Consider the following 15,499-nt stretch of genomic DNA (forward strand, 5'->3'; position numbering starts at 1 on the left):
GGAGTTCCATGCGAACGAAATACTGAACGCACACTCTGGCTGAGTGTTTGTTCGTATGGTTCATACGAACAAACGTACCGAACGGTTCGTCAAAGTTCAGCAGTGTACGGGAGCTTCCGATTTTAGTTGCATACGGTCGACGCCCAAACACCACTCCCTGCATTCTCGCGAACAAGATGGCCTCCGACAGTTCCCACGCGTTTGTGCATACAAACGGCGGCCACCCAGCTGCACAATTAGAACACACACTGATAGACCTGTCAGGAGAGGTTAACAAGGGTCAGTAAGCTCAGAGGTGGACCACATTTCGTGGGTTGGGTTGGTTCAGTTCCCGAACCTTAGTCTTTTATTAGTCTTTTAGCAGGGCCCATAGTCCTAAGGCAGGAGGCTAGCAAACAGGCTCCTCCAGGAGCTCGTGGCGAGGGCAAGTTCGCCACAGAATTATATTTTCCGAACGCATTAATCAATGTTATAGCACTGTTTTCCTTTAGTAAAATGCTAAATCAACCTATATAGCTTTTTTTTTTTTTTGCCCTGCTGCATCATGGGAATTGAAGTTATTAACTAAAGCAGTAATGTTAGTAAATCCGTGTGGCGAAACCGACCTCGCAACGTGTCCTTGGTGGGGGCTGCTTGCCCGCCTCTTGCCTTTGGACTATGGACCCGACTTTATGTGAATGTGTTAACCCAGATAGCTATGCCATGGAGCCCATTCGTGTAGTTAAAGACTTCGGCTCCATGGCAATTGAACTGTGTGAATAGGATCTGAGCGCTATTCGGTAGTTTTGTGCGCTCAGATCCCAGCTATCTGGAGATATGTGACATGTCTTTGTTTTATGTATAAAATGTGACTTTGTGTATTTTATAGTATTTTAATGCTTTGTGCTCACCATGTGCATAATGGAGTCTTGTCTCTTCTGTATGTGAATAGGGCTCACACAAATACTGTATAAAGTTAGAAATGTAAATGAGCAGTTTTCTGTCAGTCTGCAGTTTTTCTCTGTACAGATATTGTAGTTAGGACGCAGAGAGTGAGCGCAATGTGCTTTTGTTTGTTTTCACTTCCCCCGGCTGTCGAATATCTCTGCATCCTGGATCCGTCTGTGTGTTACGCCAGTAACTCTTCATTACAGCGCCATCTGGGCTTTCGCTGGAGCAAACATTCTGGGTGTTACTTGACATCTTGTCCTGTTTCTCACATCAATATTTATCACTTGTAACGTATGCTGTGATATATTCTAGCTGATATGCACAATGATTACGGGTCGTGTTTGCATGTAAACTGTCGTCTAAATCACTTCTTCTCGCTAAAGCCCTAGATTTGATCGAGTTGGTTGGTGGATTGACGTGGGACAGTCATTGTCTTGCTTGTTTTTGGAATATTGTTGCGGTTTTGTATATTCTGTTCACTATTTATTTTGTCTTTTCTCACTTGCTGAAGCGGGGATAGCGATGAGTTGGTTCAGTTCCCGAACCTTAGTCTTTTATTAGTCTTTTAGCAGGGCCCATAGTCCTAAGGCAGGAGGCTAGCAAGCAGGCTCCTCCAGGAGCTCGTGGCGAGGGCAAGTTCGCCACAGAATTATATTTTCCGAACGCATTAATCAATGTTATAGCACTGTTTTCCTTTAGTAAAATGCTAAACCCACCTATATAGCTTTTTTTTTTTTTTTTGCCCTGCTGCATCATGGGAATTGAAGTTATTAACTAAAGCAGTAATGTTAGTAAATCCGTGTGGCGAAACCGACCTCGCCACGTGTCCTTGGTGGGGGCTGCTTGCCCGCCTCTTGCCTTTGGACTATGGACCCGACTTTATGTGAATGTGTTAACCCAGATAGCTATGCCATGGAGCCCATTCGTGTAGTTAAAGACTTCGGCTCCATGGCAATTGAACTGTGTGAATAGGATCTGAGCGCTATTCGGTAGTTTTGTGCGCTCAGATCCCAGCTATCTGGAGATATGTGACATGTCTTTGTTTTATGTATAAAATGTGACTTTGTGTATTTTATAGTATTTTAATGCTTTGTGCTCACCATGTGCATAATGGAGTCTTGTCTCTGTCCTGGGAGATAATTGAATTACTTCTCAATTATCTCCAGGATAGAATACTCGGAAACCGGTTTGGGCCAGATAGCCATGTGCCAGCCAGGGCCCAACAGATATTTTACTAACTTCTGAACCCCTGGTCTGATTCATGCCATTTTTAATATGTTGTTCCCCTGAATGGATTGATTGTGAATATGTAATTTTTATGTGAATGTGATGTATGGTTTTAGAGTTATGAAAGTTGGGTAAAAAGTATGTTTTAAAATGTATGTATAATTGGATTACCTCCCAGGCTAAGGGGAGGGAATCTGTGGGATGTAACCATTGTGTGATTGGTGTCCCTTGCATGGGAGAATCCTTTATAAGACAGTGTGTGAATACATCTGGAGTTCCTGTTTAACCCTCAAAGGGAAGTGTCGTCTCATTATTGGGGGAGGATTTATTGCATGCTGTTTCAGTTTGACTGCTAGGAGTGCAAACCTATTCGTATGGTTCCTATTCAACTGTCTACAGTATTCAGAGGCTTGAGAGGATTTATATGCTTCTCAGATTCGGTGATTGTGGTGTCTGCCGGAGTGCTTGGAGTCCTCAGGAAACGCTAGGAGCATCCTTTAACGGAGGTACCCAGTCGGGGTGCCAAGCGGTTCCGTTACAATCCGTTTTAAGCAGATCTTTGTCTTTTACGGAAGTGGGAGCTCCTCATTTTACAAATGGCGGCCACTATCCTTCTCCCAGCAATGATACTGGGCGCTGCTCACTGTGCGGACAGATACAGCGATTACAATTCCAGTCAAGGTCAGGTAGGGGGCAAAGGTAAGTAGAGCTCCGCCTCCCGTGATGCTTTACCAGACTGGTCTAGGTGGAGTGCTGATCCAGATCTCCCGGTGCGTCATTACACAATATTTCCAGTGTTATGTCATGGCGTTGAGCTCTGTGGGGGGCAAACGGAAGAATTAATCTAAGTTTGAATTCTCTTATAAAATGCAATTTTTTTTCTATCTCTCACAAAAGGGAAAAAAATATTAAAGGGGAAAAAAAATTATGTAAAAAAAAAAAAAATAAATTGCCCAAAAAGTTGCTGTGCTATTTTGGTAAATGGCTTTCTATGTCTCAAAAAAACAAAACAGTGGCAGATACAAGATGAAGAAGGCCTGTTTAAAGGAGCTTACAATCTAGTAATCATCAGGACAAGTGTACGCTGTGTATCAATCTAATCTATTTATTTCATTGAGGGAGTCTGAGAAATGACAGGATTGCTGCACATACGCACGCAATCATACATGCGCACGCAACCACACATACACATGCACATACATACACAGAATAATACTTACACGTTATCAACGTATTGTTATCTCTTCTGTATGTGAATAGGGCTCACACAAATACTGTATAAAGTTAGAAATGTAAATGAGCAGTTTTCTGTCAGTCTGCAGTTTTTCTCTGTACAGATATTGTAGTTAGGACGCAGAGAGTGAGCGCAATGTGCTTTTGTTTGTTTTCACTTCCCCCGGCTGTCGAATATCTCTGCATCCTGGATCCGTCTGTGTGTTACGCCAGTAACTCTTCATTACAGCGCCATCTGGGCTTTCGCTGGAGCAAACATTCTGGGTGTTACTTGACATCTTGTCCTGTTTCTCACATCAATATTTATCACTTGTAACGTATGCTGTGATATATTCTAGCTGATATGCACAATGATTACGGGTCGTGTTTGCATGTAAACTGTCGTCTAAATCACTTCTTCTCGCTAAAGCCCTAGATTTGATCTAGTTGGTTGGTGGATTGACGTGGGACAGTCATTGTCTTGCTTGTTTTTGGAATATTGTTGCTGTTTTGTATATTCTGTTCACTATTTATTTTGTCTTTTCTCACTTGCTGAAGCGGGGATAGCGATGAGCGAACACAGAATATGGGGTGCTATGGGCTGTTTACTAGGGGTATCGCACAGTCTTTTTTCGGGTGCTGAAGCGGGGATAGCGATGAGCGAGCACACAGAATATGGGGTGCTATGGGCAGTTCACTAGGGGTATCGCGCAGTCTTTTTTCGGGTGCTGAAGCGGGAGTAGCGATGAGCGAGCACACAGAATATGGGGTGCTATGGGCTGTTTACTAGGGGTATCGCACAGTCTTTTTTCGGGTGCTGAAGCGGGAATATCGATGAGCAAACACAGAATATGGGGTGCTATGGGCTGTTCACTAGGGGTATCGCACAGTCTTTTTTCGGGTGCTGAAGCGGGAGTAGCGATGAGCGAGCACACAGAATATGGGGTGCTATGGGCTGTTCACTAGGGGTATCGCGCAGTCTTTTTTCGGGTGCTGAAGCGGGGATAGCGATGAGCGAGCACACAGAATATGGGGTGCTATGGGCTGTTTACTAGGGGTATCGCACAGTCTTTTTTCGGGTGCTGAAGCGGGGATAGCGATGAGCGAGCACACAGAATATGGGGTGCTATGGGCTGTTCACTAGGGGTATCGCGCAGCCTTTTTTGGGTGCTGAAGCGGGGATAGCGATGAGTGAGCACACAGAATATGGGGTGCTATGGGCTGTTCACTAGGGGTATCGCGCAGCCTTTGTTCGGGTGCTGAAGCGGGGATAGCGATGAGTGAGCACACAGAATAGGGGGTGCTATGGGCTGTTCACTAGGGGAATCGCGCAGTCTTTTTTCGGGTGCTGAAGCGGGAGTAGCGATGAGCGAGCACACAGAATAGGGGGTGCTATGGGCTGTTCACTAGGGGTATCGCGCAGCCTTTGTTCGGGTGCTGAAGCGGGGATAGCGATGAGTGAGCACACAGAATATGGGGTGCTATGGGCTGTTCACTAGGGGTATCGCGCAGCCTTTTTTCGGGTGCTGAAGCGGGGATAGCGATCAGTGAGCACACAGAATATAGGGTGCTATGGGCTGTTCACTAGGGGTATCGCGCAGTCTTTTTTCGGGTGCTGAAGCGGGGATAGCGATGAGCGAGCACACAGAATATGGGGTGCTATGGGCTGTTTACTAGGGGTATCGCACAGTCTTTTTTCGGGTGCTGAAGCGGGAGTAGCGATGAGCGAGCACACAGAATATGGGGTGCTATGGGCTGTTCACTAGGGGTATCGCACAGTCTTTTTTCGGGTGCTGAAGCGGGAGTAGCGATGAGCGAGCACACAGAATATGGGGTGCTATGGGCTGTTCACTAGGGGTATCGCACAGTCTTTTTTCGGGTGCTGAAGCGGGAGTAGCGATGAGCGAGCACACAGAATATGGGGTGCTATGGGCTGTTCACTAGGGGTATCGCGCAGCCTTTTTTCGGGTGCTGAAGCGGGAGTAGCATGGAACTATCAGGGATATGATTCCAATCGGTTATTTTGATCTCTTGGTTCTGTATTTTTCATGCCTTCTCCGTAGCTAGTAAATGCTGCAGAACAGAATAACAAGATGTTCTAAAACATTACAAAATAAAAGATTAGTTTTAATCCTAATGTATTATAGCAGTGTTTGCTACCTGAATAGAAACACATCAAATAAGGGTGTAAACGTTTATACTCCATGTCTCCCCAGAGAGATACAGAGAGAATGTTTGTATAATGTCATCGGTGTCCGGGCTCGGTGCTCCGAAACAATGAATGTTCTACAGAATAACGGCTTTTCTTTCTCAGTTCTGTGATCTGACTGGTTAATAAACAGCAAATGTTAGGCCAGAATAAAACGCATTTTTCAGAATAATCCCCTACAGCCGTGTGGTAACGCAGCGTGACCTAGTGACAATGAGGATGTGAAAGGCCCACATTGGGCTAAAAAGTGCCTTTATTGTTTTTGAAGGCAAAATCCAGCACACGGGTGGCAAGGGTTGGGGAAGGGTTTGTGTATATATTTATTTTTAATTTAATGTTTTTTAACAAAATCTGTGCTAATATAGTGTTTAACGGGAGGATTATTTTATTGATTTTTGACGTTTGTTTTTCAGCGATCATTAACCAGTGGCAGCACGATTGCAAGGACAAAGTAATATCTCAGCTGTTAACCCACCTGCCTTTATTAAAGCCCGGAAACATGGACGCAAAAGTGGAATATATGAAATTATTGCCCAAAATCCTGGCTCATTCAATAGAACACAACCAGCATATCGAAGAGAGCCGGCAGCTCCTGTCCTACGCCTTGATTCACCCAGCCACGTCCCTTGATGACCGTAGCGCCTTGGCAATGTGGTTAAACCACCTCGAGGACCGGACGTCGGGGAATTTTGGCGTCCAAAGCCGCTGTCGCTCTGACTCCTTGGATTATGGACAGATGCATTATTACCACCAAAGACAGAACTCCGATGATAAGCTGAACGGCTGGCCGAACGCTCGAGATTCGGGGATCTGTGTCAGTACCTCCAACTGGCAAGACAAGAATGCGGCATGTGAGAACGGACATTTGACACTCTACTCCTCTTCCTCCGTCCCTGCAACTATCAACGCTATCGGAACAAACACGAGCACAAGTAAGTTAGTCTGTACTGTGTGGATTTAACTCTTTGGGGGATTGCAGGGTGTCGCAAATTTTTTTTTTTTTTAAATGTTGTTCTTACTTTCTTTTGCCAAACAAGATTGAAAGGGTTGCTCGAAGATGATGACTGGTTATGGTGCCTGGAGTCTGCATATCATTTCCCTGTATACTATGTGAAATGCGCATACTGAATAACATTCCTCTGCTGTGGGAAGTGTAGGTCCCGCTCTATCATTGTGGCGTTCTTAGCTGCCGGATCAAGAGTTGTGGGCTAATTTTGGATCCAATGCATGTTAGACGTCTATCGTCTTCACACACAGCAAGCTGGGTAAATGGAGGTTATTGCTTGCAACCTGTGTACACTATATATACTGGGTGCTCACTCAGAAGGTGGCTACCTGGGAATTAGCCGGTCCTGTGTACACTGTATACTGGGTGCCCACTTAGAAGGTGGCTAGCTGAGAATTAGCCGGCCCAGGGTCTTGTGTACACTATATACTGGGTGCTCACACAGAAGGTGGCTAGCTGGGAATTGGCTGGCCCAGGGTCCTGTGTACACTATATACTGGGTGCTCACACAGAAGGTGGCTAGCTGGGAATAGGCCGGCCCAGGGTCCTGTGCTCACACAGAAGGTGGCTAGCTGGGAATTAGCCGGCCCAGGGTCTTGTGTACACTATATACTGGGTGCTCACACAGAAGGTGGCTAGCTGGGAATTGGCTGGCCCAGGGTCCTGTGTACACTATATACTGGGTGCTCACACAGAAGGTGGCTAGCTGGGAATAGGCCGGCCCAGGGTCCTGTGCTCACACAGAAGGTTGCTAGCTGGGAATTAGCCGGCCCAGGGTCCTATGTACACTATATACTGGGTGCTCACACAGAAGGTGGCTAGCTGGGAATTGGCCGACCCAGGGTCCTTTGTACACTATATACTGGGTGCTCACTCAGAAGGTGGCTAGCTGGGAATTAGCCAGGCCTAGGGTCCTGTGCACACTATATACTGGGCGCTCACACAGAAGGTGGCTAGCTGGGAATTAGCCGGCCCAGGGTCCTGTGCACACTATATACTGGGTGCTCACACAGAAGGTGGCTAGCTGGGAATTGGCCGACCCAGGGTCCTGTGTACACTATATACTGGGTGCTCACTCAGAAGGTGGCTAGCTGGGAATTAGCCAGGCCTAGGGTCCTGTGCACACTATATACTGGGCGCTCACACAGAAGGTGGCTTCCTGGGAATTAGCCGGCCCAGGGTCCTGTGTACACTATATAATGGGTGCTCACACAGAAGGTGGCTAGCTGGGAATTGGCCGGCCCAGGGTCCTGTGCTCACTCAGAAGGTGGCTAGCTGGGAATTGGCCGGCCTAGGGTCCTGTGTACACTATATACTGGGTGCTCACTCAGAAGGTGGCTAGCTGGGAATTAGCCAGGCCTAGGGTCCTGTGCACACTATATACTGGGCGCTCACACAGAAGGTGGCTTCCTGGGAATTAGCCGGCCCAGGGTCCTGTGTACACTATATAATGGGTGCTCACACAGAAGGTGGCTAGCTGGGAATTGGCCGGCCCAGGGTCCTGTGCTCACACAGAAAGTGGCTAGCTGGGAATTAGCCAGGCCTAGGGTCCTGTGCACACTATATACTGGGTGCTCACTCAGAAGGTGGCTAGCTGGGAATTAGCCAGGCCTAGGGTCCTGTGCACACTATATACTGGGCGCTCACACAGAAGGTGGCTAGCTGGGAATTAGCCGGCCCAGGGTCCTGTGTACACTATATACTGGGTGCTCACACAGAAGGTGGCTAGCTGGGAATTAGCCGGCCCAGGGTCCTGTGTACACTATATAATGGGTGCTCACACAGAAGGTGGCTAGCTGGGAATTGGCCGGCCCAGGGTCCTGTGCTCACTCAGAAGGTGGCTAGCTGGGAATTGGCCGGCCCAGGGTCCTGTGTACACTATATACTGGGTGCTCACATAGAAGGTGGCCAGCTGGGAATTGGCTGGCCCAGGGTCCTGTGCACACTAAATACTGGGTGCTCATACAGAAGGTGGCTAGCTGGGAATTAGCCGGCCCAGGGTCCTGTGTACACTATATACTGGGTGCTCACACAGAAGGTGGCTAGCTGGGAATTAGCCGGCCCAGGGTCCTGTGTACACTATATACTGGGTGCTCACATAGAAGGTGGCTAGCTGGGAATAGGCCGGCCCAGGGTCCTGTGCTCACTCAGAAGGGGGCTAGCTGGGAATTGGCCAGCCCAGGGTTCTGTGTACACTATATACTGGGTGCCCACTTAGAAGGTGGCTAGCTGGGAATTAGCCGGCCCAGGGTCCTGTGTACACTATATACTGGGTGCTCACACAGAAGGTGGCTAGCTGGGAATTAGCCGGCCCAGGGTCCTGTGTACACTATATACTGGGTGCTCACACAGAAGGTGGCTAGCTGGGAATTAGCCGGCCCAGGGTCCTGTGCTCACTCAGAAGGTGGCTAGCTGGGAATTGGCCAGCCCAGGGTCCTGTGTACACTATATACTGGGTGCTCACACAGAAGGCGGCTAGCTGGGAATTGGCCGGCCCAGGGTTCTGTGCTCACTCAGAAGGTGGCTAGCTGGGAATTGGCCAGCCCAGGGTTCTGTGTACACTCTATACTGGGTGCCTACTTAGAAGGTGGCTAGCTGGGAATTAGCCGGCCCAGGGTCCTGTGTACACTATATACAGGGTGCTCACATAGAAGGTGGCTAGCTGGGAATAGGCCGGCCCAGGGTCCTGTGCTCACTCAGAAGGTGGCTAGCTGGGAATTGGCCAGCCCAGGTTTCTGTGTACACTATATACTGGGTGCCCACTTAGAAGGTGGCTAGCTGGGAATTAGCCGGCCCAGGGTCCTGTGTACACTATATACTGGGTGCTCACACAGAAGGTGGCTAGCTGGGAATTAGCCGGCCCAGGGTCCTGTGCTCACTCAGAAGGTGGCTAGCTGGGAATTGGCCAGCCCAGGGTTCTGTGTACACTATATACTGGGTGCCCACTTAGAAGGTGGCTAGCTGGGAATTAGCCGGCCCAGGGTCCTGTGTACACTATATACTGGGTGCTCACACAGAAGGTGGCTAGCTGGGAATTAGCCGGCCCAGGGTCCTGTGCTCACTCAGAAGGTGGCTAGCTGAGAATTGGCCAGCCCAGGGTCCTGTGTACACTATATACTGGGTGCCCACTTAGAAGGTGGCTAGCTGGGAATTAGCCAGCCCAGGGTCCTGTGTACACTATATACTGGGTGCTCACACAGAAGGTGGCTAGCTGGGAATAGGCCGGCCCAGGGTCCTGTGCTCACTCAGAAGGTGGCTAGCTGGGAATTGGCCAGCCCAGGGTCCTGTGTACACTATATACTGGGTGCCCACTTAGAAGGTGGCTAGCTGGGAATTAGCCGGCCCAGGGTCCTGTGTACACTATATACTGGGTGCTCACACAGAAGGTGGCTAGCTGGGAATTAGCCGGCCCAGGGTCCTGTGCTCACTCAGAAGGTGGCTAGCTGGGAATTGGCCAGCCCAGGGTCCTGTGTACACTATATACTGGGTGCCCACTTAGAAGGTGGCTAGCTGGGAATTAGCCGGCCCAGGGTCCTGTGTACACTATATACTGGGTGCTCACACAGAAGGTGGCTAGCTGGGAATTAGCTGGCCCAGGGTCCTGTGTACACTATATACTGGGTGCTCACTCAGAAGCTGGCTAGCTGGGAATTAGCCAGGCCTAGGGTCCTGTGCACACTATATACTGGGTTCTCACTCAAAAGGTGGCTAGCTGGGAATTAGCCGGCCCAGGGTCCTGTACTCACTCAGAAGGCGGCTAGCTGGGAATTGGCCGGCCCAGGGTCCTGTGTACACTATATACTGGGTGCTCACTCAGAAGCTGGCTACCTGGGAATTAGCCAGGCCTAGGGTCCTGTGCACACTATATACTGGGTGCTCACACAGAAGGTGGCTAGCTGGGAATTAGCCAGGCCTAGGGTCTTGTGCGCACTCTATACTGGGTGCCCACACAGAAGGTGGCTAGCTAGGAATTAGCCGGCCCAGGGTATTGTGGTCACTCTGAAGGTGCTGGGAATTAGCCGGCCCAGGGTCCTGTGTACACTATATACTGGGTGCCCACTCAGAAGGTGGCTAACTGGGAATTAGCCAGGCCCAGGGTCCTGTGTACACTATATACTGGGTGCTCACACAGAAGGTGGCTAGCTGGGAATTAGCTGGCCCAGGGTCCTGTGTACACTATATACTGGGTGCTCACTCAAAAGGTGGCTAGCTGGGAATTAGCCGGCCCAGGGTCCTGTACTCACTCAGAAGGCGGCTAGCTGGGAATTGGCCGGCCCAGGGTCCTGTGTACACTATATACTGGGTGCTCACTCAGAAGCTGGCTACCTGGGAATTAGCCAGGCCTAGGGTCCTGTGCACACTATATACTGGGTGCTCACACAGAAGGTGGCTAGCTGGGAATTAGCCAGGCCTAGGGTCCTGTGCGCACTCTATACTGGGTGCCCACACAGAAGGTGGCTAACTAGGAATTAGCCGGCCCAGGGTCCTGTGCTCACTTAGAAGGTGGCTAGCTGGGAATTGGCCAGCCCAGGGTTCTGTGTACACTATATACTGGGTGCCCACTTAGAAGGTGGCTAGCTGGGAATTAGCCGGCCCAGGGTCCTGTGTACACTATATACTGGGTGCTCACACAGAAGGTGGCTAGCTGGGAATTAGCCGGCCCAGGGTCCTGTGTACACTATATACTGGGTGCTCACACAGAAGGTGGCTAGCTGGGAATTAGCCGGCCCAGGGTCCTGTGCTCACTCAGAAGGTGGCTAGCTGGGAATTGGCCAGCCCAGGGTCCTGTGTACACTATATACTGGGTGCTCACACAGAAGGCGGCTAGCTGGGAATTGGCCGGCCCAGGGTTCTGTGCTCACTCAGAAGGTGGCTAGCTGGGAATTGGCCAGCCCAGGGTTCTGTGTACACTCTATACTGGGTGCCCACTTAGAAGGTGGCTAGCTGGGAATTAGCCGGCCCAGGGTCCTGTGTACACTATATACTGGGTGCTCACACAGAAGGTGGCTAGCTGGGAATAGGCCGGCCCAGGGTCCTGTGCTCACTCAGAAGGTGGCTAGCTGGGAATTGGCCAGCCCAGGGTTCTGTGTACACTATATACTGGGTGCCCACTTAGAAGGTGGCTAGCTGGGAATTAGCCGGCCCAGGGTCCTGTGTACACTATATACTGGGTGCTCACACAGAAGGTGGCTAGCTGGGAATTAGCCGGCCCAGGGTCCTGTGCTCACTCAGAAGGTGGCTAGCTGAGAATTGGCCAGCCCAGGGTCCTGTGTACACTATATACTGGGTGCTCACACAGAAGGTGGCTAGCTGGGAATCGGCCGGCCCAGGGTCCTGTGCTCACTCAGAAGGTGGCTAGCTGGGAATTGGCCAGCCCAGGCTCCTGTGTACACTATATACTGGGTGCCCACTTAGAAGGTGGCTAGCTGGGAATTAGCCGGCCCAGGGTCCTGTGTACACTATATACTGGGTGCTCACACAGAAGGTGGCTAGCTGGGAATTAGCCGGCCCAGGGTCCTGTGCTCACTCAGAAGGTGGCTAGCTGGGAATTGGCCAGCCCAGGGTCCTGTGCACACTATATACTGGGTGCTCATACAGAAGGTGGCTAGCTGGGAATAGGCCGGCCCAGGGTCCTGTGCTCACTCAGAAGGTGGCTAGCTGGGAATTGGCCAGCCCAGGGTCCTGCGTACACTATATACTGGGTGCTCACACAGAAGGTGGCTAGCTGGGAATTAGCTGGCCTAGGGTCCTGTGTACACTATATACTGGGTTCTCACTCAAAAGGTGGCTAGCTGGGAATTAGCCGGCCCAGGGTCCTGTACTCACTCAGAAGGCGGCTAGCTGGGAATTGGCCGGCCCAGGGTCCTGTGTACACTATATACTGGGTGCTCACTCAGAAGCTGGCTACCTGGGAATTAGCCAGGCCTAGGGTCCTGTGCACACTATATACTGGGTGCTCACACAGAAGGTGGCTAGCTGGGAATTAGCCAGGCCTAGGGTCCTGTGCGCACTCTATACTGGGTGCCCACACAGAAGGTGGCTAGCTAGGAATTAGCCGGCCCAGGGTATTGTGGTCACTCTGAAGGTGCTGGGAATTAGCCGGCCCAGGGTCCTGTGTACACTATATACTGGGTGCCCACTCAGAAGGTGGCTAACTGGGAATTAGCCAGGCCCAGGGTCCTGTGTACACTATATACTGGGTGCTCACACAGAAGGTGGCTAGCTGGGAATTAGCTGGCCCAGGGTCCTGTGTACACTATATACTGGGTGCTCACTCAAAAGGTGGCTAGCTGGGAATTAGCCGGCCCAGGGTCCTGTACTCACTCAGAAGGCGGCGAGCTGGGAATTGGCCGGCCCAGGGTCCTGTGTACACTATATAATGGGTGCTCACTCAGAAGCTGGCTACCTGGGAATTAGCCAGGCCTAGGGTCCTGTGCACACTATATACTGGGTGCTCACACAGAAGGTGGCTAGCTGGGAATTAGCCAGGCCTAGGGTCCTGTGCGCACTCTATACTGGGTGCCCACACAGAAGGTGGCTAGCTAGGAATTAGCCGGCCCAGGGTATTGTGGTCACTCTGAAGGTGCTGGGAATTAGCCGGCCCAGGGTCCTCTGTACACTATATACTGGGTGCCCACTCAGAAGGTGGCTAACTGGGAATTAGCCAGGCCCAGGGTTCTGTGTACACTATATACTGGGTGCTCACTCAGAAGGTGGCTAGCTGGGAATTGGCCAGCCCAGGGTTCTGTGTACACTCTATACTGGGTGCCCACTTAGAAGGTGGCTAGCTGGGAATTAGCCGGCCCAGGGTCCTGTGTACACTATATACTGGGTGCTCACACAGAAGGTGGCTAGCTGGGAATAGGCCGGCCCAGGGTCCTGTGCTCACTCAGAAGGTGGCTAGCTGGGAATTGGCCAGCCCAGGGTTCTGTGTATACTATATACTGGGTGCCCACTTAGAAGGTGGCTAGCTGGGAATTAGCCGGCCCAGGGTCCTGTGTACACTATATACTGGGTGCTCACACAGAAGGTGGCTAGCTGGGAATTAGCCGGCCCAGGGTCCTGTGCTCACTCAGAAGGTGGCTAGCTGAGAATTGGCCAGCCCAGGGTCCTGTGTACACTATATACTGGGTGCTCACACAGAAGGTGGCTAGCTGGGAATCGGCCGGCCCAGGGTCCTGTGCTCACTCAGAAGGTGGCTAGCTGGGAATTGGCCAGCCCAGGCTCCTGTGTACACTATATACTGGGTGCCCACTTAGAAGGTGGCTAGCTGGGAATTAGCCGGCCCAGGGTCCTGTGTACACTATATACTGGGTGCTCACACAGAAGGTGGCTAGCTGGGAATTAGCCGGCCCAGGGTCCTGTGCTCACTCAGAAGGTGGCTAGCTGGGAATTGGCCAGCCCAGGGTCCTGTGCACACTATATACTGGGTGCTCATACAGAAGGTGGCTAGCTGGGAATAGGCCGGCCCAGGGTCCTGTGCTCACTCAGAAGGTGGCTAGCTGGGAATTGGCCAGCCCAGGGTCCTGCGTACACTATATACTGGGTGCTCACACAGAAGGTGGCTAGCTGGGAATTAGCTGGCCTAGGGTCCTGTGTACACTATATACTGGGTTCTCACTCAAAAGGTGGCTAGCTGGGAATTAGCCGGCCCAGGGTCCTGTACTCACTCAGAAGGCGGCTAGCTGGGAATTGGCCGGCCCAGGGTCCTGTGTACACTATATACTGGGTGCTCACTCAGAAGCTGGCTACCTGGGAATTAGCCAGGCCTAGGGTCCTGTGCACACTATATACTGGGTGCTCACACAGAAGGTGGCTAGCTGGGAATTAGCCAGGCCTAGGGTCCTGTGCGCACTCTATACTGGGTGCCCACACAGAAGGTGGCTAGCTAGGAATTAGCCGGCCCAGGGTATTGTGGTCACTCTGAAGGTGCTGGGAATTAGCCGGCCCAGGGTCCTGTGTACACTATATACTGGGTGCCCACTCAGAAGGTGGCTAACTGGGAATTAGCCAGGCCCAGGGTCCTGTGTACACTATATACTGGGTGCTCACACAGAAGGTGGCTAGCTGGGAATTAGCTGGCCCAGGGTCCTGTGTACACTATATACTGGGTGCTCACTCAAAAGGTGGCTAGCTGGGAATTAGCCGGCCCAGGGTCCTGTACTCACTCAGAAGGCGGCTAGCTGGGAATTGGCCGGCCCAGGGTCCTGTGTACACTATATACTGGGTGCTCACTCAGAAGCTGGCTACCTGGGAATTAGCCAGGCCTAGGGTCCTGTGCACACTATATACTGGGTGCTCACACAGAAGGTGGCTAGCTGGGAATTAGCCAGGCCTAGGGTCCTGTGCGCACTCTATACTGGGTGCCCACACAGAAGGTGGCTAGCTAGGAATTAGCCGGCCCAGGGTATTGTGGTCACTCTGAAGGTGCTGGGAATTAGCCGGCCCAGGGTCCTGTGTACACTATATACTGGGTGCCCACTCAGAAGGTGGCTAACTGGGAATTAGCCAGGCCCAGGGTTCTGTGTACACTATATACTGGGTGCCCACTCAGAAGGTGGCTAACTGGGAATTAGCCAGGCCCAGGGTCCTGTGTACAATATATACTGGGTGCTCACACAGAAGGTGGCTAGCTGGGAATTAGCCAGGCCTAGGGTCCTGTAAACACTATATACTGAGTGCTCACGCAGAAGGTGGCTAGCTGGGAATTAGCCAGGCCTAGGGTCCTGTACACACTATATACTGAGTGCTCACGCAGAAGGTGGCTAGCTGGGAATTTGCCAGCCTAGGGTCCTGTGTACACTATATACTGGGTGCCCACTAAGAAGGTGGCTAGCTGGGAATTGGCCGGCCCAGGGTCCTGTGCACACTATATACTGGGTGCTCAGACAGAAGGTGGCTAGCTGGGAATTAGC

The 15,499-nt window shown here is 51.2% G+C and overlaps 1 protein-coding gene across 4 annotated transcripts in view; it reads left to right on the forward strand.

The window, feature by feature from the left end:
• SAMD4A (sterile alpha motif domain containing 4A) overlaps window positions 1-15,499 on the forward strand; it is a 121,844-nt gene that overhangs the window by 39,477 nt on the left and 66,868 nt on the right. For all 4 annotated transcript variants that reach the window (XM_063439004.1, XM_063439005.1, XM_063439006.1 and 1 more), the window contains one exon: window positions 5,992-6,510. In XM_063439004.1, the coding sequence (XP_063295074.1) occupies window positions 5,992-6,510 (519 nt within the window). The remainder of the gene's footprint in view (window positions 1-5,991; window positions 6,511-15,499) is intronic.

The sequence above is a fragment of the Pelobates fuscus genome, chromosome 13 (genome assembly GCF_036172605.1).
Source record: "Pelobates fuscus isolate aPelFus1 chromosome 13, aPelFus1.pri, whole genome shotgun sequence".
Taxonomy (NCBI): Eukaryota; Metazoa; Chordata; class Amphibia; order Anura; family Pelobatidae; genus Pelobates; species Pelobates fuscus.